At 36.3% G+C, this 6,886-nt stretch overlaps 1 protein-coding gene across 1 annotated transcript; it reads right to left on the bottom strand.

The window, feature by feature from the left end:
• Positions 1 to 3,388: 3,388 nt before the first annotated feature.
• On the bottom strand, positions 3,389 to 6,152 carry LOC113332650 (polygalacturonase At1g48100-like). The gene is made up of 6 exons (XM_026579172.1): positions 5,231 to 6,152; positions 4,944 to 5,111; positions 4,797 to 4,841; positions 4,493 to 4,700; positions 4,310 to 4,391; positions 3,389 to 4,187 (listed from the first exon to the last, which is right to left on the bottom strand). Exons 1-6 carry the CDS (start codon positions 5,627 to 5,629, stop codon positions 3,683 to 3,685), a joined length of 1,407 nt encoding a protein of 468 aa, XP_026434957.1. The 5' UTR covers positions 5,630 to 6,152; the 3' UTR covers positions 3,389 to 3,682.
• Between the last annotated feature and the right edge of the window lie 734 nt (positions 6,153 to 6,886).

Below are 6,886 nucleotides of genomic sequence, written 5' to 3'. Positions count from 1 at the left end.
TGCTCTTCGGCTTGGAGGAGTATATGTCGTGGTCTTGACTTTATATTGCATAACTCCATTGAGAAGTTAGAGATGGTAAGAACATATCTGCTTTTGGAGATAAGTGGATACCAAATGCTTGTGAACCTATGTTTGTAGCTAATCCTAATCTGAATCTTACTGTTTCTGGTTTCATTAATGAAGACACTAAGATCTAGATACCAGATCTTGTTAAAGCTTTTTTCATACCCAAAATGCTAAGAATATTCTTGAATTTAAGATACATCTTTCACGGAGTGATAGACTTATTTGGCCACATTCTAAGAATGGCCTATTCTCAGTTAAGTCAGCTTATAAACTCATTTCTGGTCAAATTACTTACATGAATAATCCCCAAAGCAGTATCCATTTTATAAGTCCTTATGGAGACTACCCATTCTGCCTAATGTTCGGCTTTTTACTTGGAAGTGTCACGAGAACATTCTTCCTGCCAAATATGTTCTTGCTAGGTTTGTAAATGGTAATGATTCCTCATGCAGTATGTGTAACTCAGGTCTATTTGAAACCCCTGAACATATTATTCTTCACTGCTTGTTTGCTAAGTCGATTTGGTCTCTAACTCTTTATGCAGATCTAATTGAGCAGGATAGTGATTCAAATATCAGTCTTCAAGATTGGATCACTAAGTGGATTACTGACAACAACTTGAAAGATAAGGTCGGTGTTGTCTTTAATTTCCCGGGGCATATGGAAAGACAGATGCTCCTGCATATTTTTCAGGGAAAATCTTTAAATCATCATTCTACTACTAGACTAGCTCTTAAACTAGTCAATGACACATAGCTATATTTGAGCATGTAGACACTCAGGAAGCAATTAATTCAGACTCTGTAGAAGAAAAAAAATCTCTCTTCAGTTATAAGTTCTTTACCAGATGATTGCTTTGTCATTTTCAGTGATGCAGCTTTTGACAAGAATTCTAACTTGTTGAGAATCAGATTGGTTATGAATGATACTGCAGGTACTTTCATTTGATGCAAAATCAAAGCAGTGACCGTCAGGATCAGGAATGCAGAGGAAGCTGAAAGTCTCTCCATATTGGATGCAATAACATGGACAAAGGAAAAAGGACTGGAGAAAGTGTGCTTTGTTAATGAAGCTAAAACAAGCATTGATTCTCTTAATCTCAATAATAACCAACTATTTTGGTATAATAGAACAGTCTTAGATGACTGTAAAACAATTATCTATAGTTTTAATTTCGTCAAGTTTGAATTTTTACGCAGAAACCATATTATTTTGGCTGATCAAGCAGCTAAGTTTAGTAGAAGGTGTAGAACCTCAGGAGAATGGATGGGAAATGTCCCTGAATTTCTTAATTGTACTGTATAACTCTTCCATTTTTCAGTAAACTCTCTTTTCAAACAAAAAAGAAAACCCGCCTTCAAATCTCTCAAAATTATCCTATTTTCCTCTATGATGCGTGGAAATGACAATACACTTCACCATATCCATATGTATTTTTTCGATTGAGAATTCATCGTCAATGTTACATTTTTTTAAAATTTTTTTAAAGCATTCGTGTATATAAAAATAATATATAAGATTTACCTGTGTTATGTGTTAGCTAACTTAAGATCACATTTCCTCTAAGGAAAATCTTGAGTCCAAAGTGAGTACACGAGCAGTATCTTCCACGCAATAACAACTTGAATTTCATAGCACTGTTGAACCATCGAAAAGATGGAGTAGAGAGATATATAGTCTGCTGGTATTACTTCAAAAGAAAAAAAGAGATAGTCTGCTAGAATGCTAGACAGAGAGTGTTTCTAGAGAATTAGGTAGGCATGATATGTGAAGGTTGGCGAAGTACACCGACCCCCCCCCCACCCCCCACCCACAACTATCCAAGAGGAAGGAGTGACGGAGGGAAAGAGGGGTTATATAGCTAGCCACCGTTTAATTACGCGCATGCGAGGAGGGAAAGAAAAGTTGAAGGAGAGAGATAGATAGAGAGCACCAACAAATGACCGCCCCATTTTATTTGGCAACTCTTGATGTTTACTCCTTTCTTCCACTACCAATATCCACCCATTTCGAAGTCACTGTCTCAGTATTATCTACTACATACTTACTTATCATATCTATTCTTTATTATTATCGGCAACTATTCATGCAACCATAGGACCATAGCCTTCACTAAACTCTTCCTAACAAAATATTAATTAGAAACCTGGGATGTTGTTTATCTACTAGTGTAACCGGGGGTCGGTACCTTTTTGCATGATGCCGTCTTTCACATTGTGTGGTCATTTCCGACCTTGCTATAGCCGGGACAGTAGCGGCTAGTTCAGATTTCGGACATGACGTGTCACAATTTTAATGATGAAGAGGATTCTAGCATTGGAATTAGTAGTGGGTGAAGATGGGAATGATTAAAGGTCTAGATTGATTATTCCAGATATGACCCATGTCAGTTGTGAGTTATAGAGTTTTCCGGTAATTTCATTACCTTGTTCGTGCATGCATTATTTCTTAATTTTGATTGCACGTGTTTCTAATTAAGATATATGGCGGTAAAATTAAATTTATTTAGTCAATTTCACCGTATTAACTACACTCATCTTTAATCTAATAGCTAGCTAAGGCTAGAACCTAAGGAAAATGCAATAACTCACTCTGATATGCGTATCCGAGTTGTTGTTTTTTTTTTTCTTTAGTGTGCAATGATGATTTCCTTTTCCATATATTGCTGGGTCTTTAAGGTTAGAGAAATACCCAAATAAGGTAAACCAAAATGCAAAGCAATATATTACTTACTGTACTTACACATCACATGCATGATGCAGCAGCATATATATATACAATATACTTTATCCACACCACCACCTCCACCACCACTACAAATGTCTACCACCACCACATTGATCATAAGACATAGCTAAGCTAAAGAGAGTTATGTTGAGTTCTTATCACCTAATAAGGCAGGGTGTCCCCCCCCCCCCCCCCCCCCCCACCACACCCATGATGTCAGAATATTCTCCAACTCCCTTATGGGTCTCACCACTTTCATCTATTATAAAAATTGGAGTTGCTAAGAAACAGAGCACACCAAACATATTTCTCTCTTTACACAAAATTGGGTTCTTCGAGCTTCAAAGTTTCCCCACACATTTTTAACCAACTTTGGAGAGACCACAGCTGAAATTGAAAACCACCTTGGTCATATTTTCATTTCTCAGCAGGATAAATTCTGTGGTCCATTTATTCCCATTTTCTCAAAGAAAACAACAACGTTTTCTTATAAAATCTCAAACAGGACAGGGAATTTCTGGGTACATAAACAAAACGAAAAAAATGAGAGTTTGAGAGAAGATAATGTAAATAATACTCGATCACAAACAACCCATCATTTTTGTCAACTATATATATTGATATGAATTCCCAAGGGGTACATACAATATGATGTAGCACATATTCTTACACCACTCTTGATCAATTCTCACTTATTTCCAGTTCACAAACACTGGTGCTCTCTAATACATAACCAAACACAAACACAAAGCTTTTCTTATGGATATATATATATATCTATTCTATGTCCACTCATATGTAAAAACTTCTTAATTACTTACATTAATCATCTAATCTAATTTAATGTAGTTAATTAACTTAATTAATCACACAAGTATAGATTAGCAATTTAGCACTGACCAAGCAGGTCGTTCTCTAGGATAGACCGTGGCACACCCTCTTGTAAACAAAAAACAGGCGGAATTGTCAGTGTCTGTGAAGCACCATAAGCGTTCCAGCAGAATGGGTCTCTCACAAACTCTCCCTCTGATGGAAGAAGTTCGATGTCTGACAATGTGAGATTCGTACAAGGAATTGAATCACTGCATCCGAAATGCATTGGTGGAAACCGATAGTCGTACGTTCCTTTAATGTTTGTGTACGATATATCGGATACAAAAACAGCCGCTGTTTGGTTACTGCAGCCATGAGCTTCGCAATAGTACTGATCGATTATGAGTGGGTTTCTCACGGTATCCATATGAATGTTGTTGAAAGTTATGCCTGACACTGACCCAAATCCACCTTGATATGTCTTGATTCTCACACCGTTGTCTGAATACTTGATCACTGAATCAGTCACTGATATATTCGAAACACATGCACGCGAATTATGGTTTCCTAAACTTCCAATGCTGATTAAGAAGAAGAAGAAAAAAAAGTCGGAATCTTTAGTTAAAATTCCAGGAGCATGATGTAAAGTTGTTTTGTAGATGACCACAAATGGAAATAAAAAAGAAGAGGAAGGTACGACTACCTGATTCCATGACTAGGTCCACATGTAATATTCCTTATGTCTACATTATGACAACCAGTTGAAATTGATACACAATCATCTCCTGCATAGTACAACATTTAAACATCAGAGAACATTCAATTGAGAAGGTAAGAAAATGCAAGAAAATTTACGGAGCAGTGAAAAAATTTGGAGACTAATTACCAGTTGCAACAACAGAGTTGAAAATTTCGACATTATCGGTAGTGGATATGTGAATTCCATCGGTGTTGGGGCTTCTACCAGGTGCTGTAATTTTTAATGAATCTATATGAACACCATGGCAATTGTCGAATTTGACGTTGAATTGGGGACTGTTTAGAATCTTGAGTCCTTTTAGAGCTACATCGGTACACATAAAGATCCTTATGGCCTGAAAGGAAAAGAAGAATGAGTTCAGTAAAATTAAAATTTACTAAAAGCAGAGATAAATTTAAAAAATAAATTTATACAATTTGTGGCTGCTTACAATTGGGCTATCGCAAGGTCCTGGCAATGTGGTTCCATTTACTCCCTGTCGAATTTACATATAACTTAGTCAGCAAGGGGTGGTTAAAAATCTTATGAAGTAATAATGGTTTCTGGAAAATGAAGCTCCATTCCTTCATGAACATACCTTGTGAGGTTTACAGGGAAGATCCCACCATTTTTGGCCTCTTCCGTCAATAACACCACTTCCTTGGATTGTAAACCCGTTCATTCTATAGAAGACCAACCATTGAATTTTACTGTTACTTTTTAACCAGGACTCAGGTCCATCAGGTGCCATTAGGATACCATCAACCTACAATGACATCAACAAAATTAAATTACATAACTAGTCCAAAATCATCAGCTCAGGTCATGCTACTCATTTTTAACCAGACTGAGGAAAATATGAGCTTGTTTGATTTCCTGCATTACCTGAAAAATGACTTTGTTTTGACAAGGGCCATTGAATATTGCAGATTGCATCATGAAGGTATGACCTTGAGGAATAAGGAGAGTGGCTGATGGTCCAGAGTCAAATTGACAAGCTGAATCCCATGCCGATTTGATAGCAGCGGTTTCATCAGTTAAACCGTCTCCAACAGCTCCATAAGATAGTACATTGAAAATATTACTTGGCTTAATAACAGGAATAGGAGAAGACTCAGGGGGGGATGAAGGTGAAGGAAGAGGAGGTGCTGAAATGTGAGAAGTTGGTGGATGACGACTACGTTTATCCTTATGTTTATGAACTCTTCCTTGGACAGATACTACGAAAAGACTGACAAAGAAGCAGAATGAGAATAAGAATGACAACAGAGATATTTTTTTCATGGTGAACTACTTAAACTGCTTCTGCACTTAAAGATTCAGATACAAGTATAAAATGAGATTGGGAGAGTTTAACTACTTATATAGAACCAAAAATCTCTCACTATCCTAGAACTAGCTTGCTAGATATATAGCTAGATTGGACTAAAATTTCAATGGAGTATTGATCAAGATCATGTGTTCAAAATTCAAACAAAACAACTTGGATTTTGACAGAGCACTCTTTGCAACTAGAACAACAAACCCCACGTTTTGGGAAGCCGAAATAACCAAGTTAAAGACTTCTTTTGTACACAACTACAAGATCATGTGACCACCAATGAACTCAACAACTAGTTAAGAGATAGCAAGTTGCTAACTAGCTAGAAAGAGAGAATGAAACTAACAGAGAATGACTTGAACTCAACAACTGATCGATGTTGTCAGTCTTTAGTTAGTTTGTGTAAAGACTTAGACAGACTGCTATATTGCACAGAAGAGTGAATGTTGCAAGTGCTAAAGGCTGAGATTTATACCCATGAACTCTGCCGTTAGTGGGCATTTCACTTTTGTGGGTATTCATCTCTGCACCTTAGATTTTCTTTCTTTCCTTTTTTTTTTTTTTTTAAATTTGTAACTCGAGACCGACCAATTCCATTAGAAAGATATCTTTTTCAAGAATGGTGGAGTCTGCATATGACTGTTCAAGGAAAAGTGTATGGGAAGGAATAATAATAAGAGAGTTAGCTAATGAAGAGATAATGCATGAGATTGAACTAGAAGTAGTTTTAGAAGTAGCCCTAGTATGTGAGGTGTTGATGAATTTCCAACCCATTCCCATGTTCCTCCCATAACTTGGAAAAACAACTTTTTCACTTTTCTTTTTTTTTATGGTCCCAAATCTAGTTAATTCACCACAGTTATAATAGAGACTAACTTCACAGACACATTCTAGTGTTGAGAGAGCTAAAGCTAGAGATTTATTTCATCGGAATCTTTTTTCTTCTCCTACTTAAAAACTTTTTGAGTCAAACCCAAAAACAATACTGCAATTGGATGACAAAGATGTTATGAAGAATCATATCCTAGAACCTAGAAGAATCATTTACCTACAATGCAACTATTGCAAACTTAATTATTTTTCTATCAACTTACATTGCCTAAACCACAATTGTTAACTTATCAGTGATAATCTCACGTGTTTATTTTTATTATACAAACCAAACCAACTTAAAACTTAATCCATTTCTCTTTTCATTTTTCTCCTTATAGTATTGTTGG

Source organism: Papaver somniferum, unplaced genomic scaffold (assembly GCF_003573695.1).
Source record: "Papaver somniferum cultivar HN1 unplaced genomic scaffold, ASM357369v1 unplaced-scaffold_132, whole genome shotgun sequence".
Taxonomy (NCBI): domain Eukaryota; kingdom Viridiplantae; phylum Streptophyta; class Magnoliopsida; order Ranunculales; family Papaveraceae; genus Papaver; species Papaver somniferum.
Note: the sequence above shows the minus strand (reverse complement) of the source record. Positions and strands in the feature narration are given on the sequence as shown.

What these genes read in the sequence shown, in the direction of transcription:
- LOC113332650 (XM_026579172.1), bottom strand. Translation starts at nt 5,629, where the DNA reads ATGAAAAAAATATCTCTGTTGTCATTCTTATTCTCATTCTGCTTCTTT. An exon ending in GACCTTGCGATAGCCCAATT is followed by an intron (nt 4,701 to 4,796) that starts GTAAGCAGCCAC and finishes TTTTCCTTTCAG; the next exon opens with GCCATAAGGATCTTTATGTG. An exon ending in GGACCTAGTCATGGAATCAG is followed by an intron (nt 4,188 to 4,309) that starts GTAGTCGTACCT and finishes CTTCTTAATCAG; the next exon opens with CATTGGAAGTTTAGGAAACC.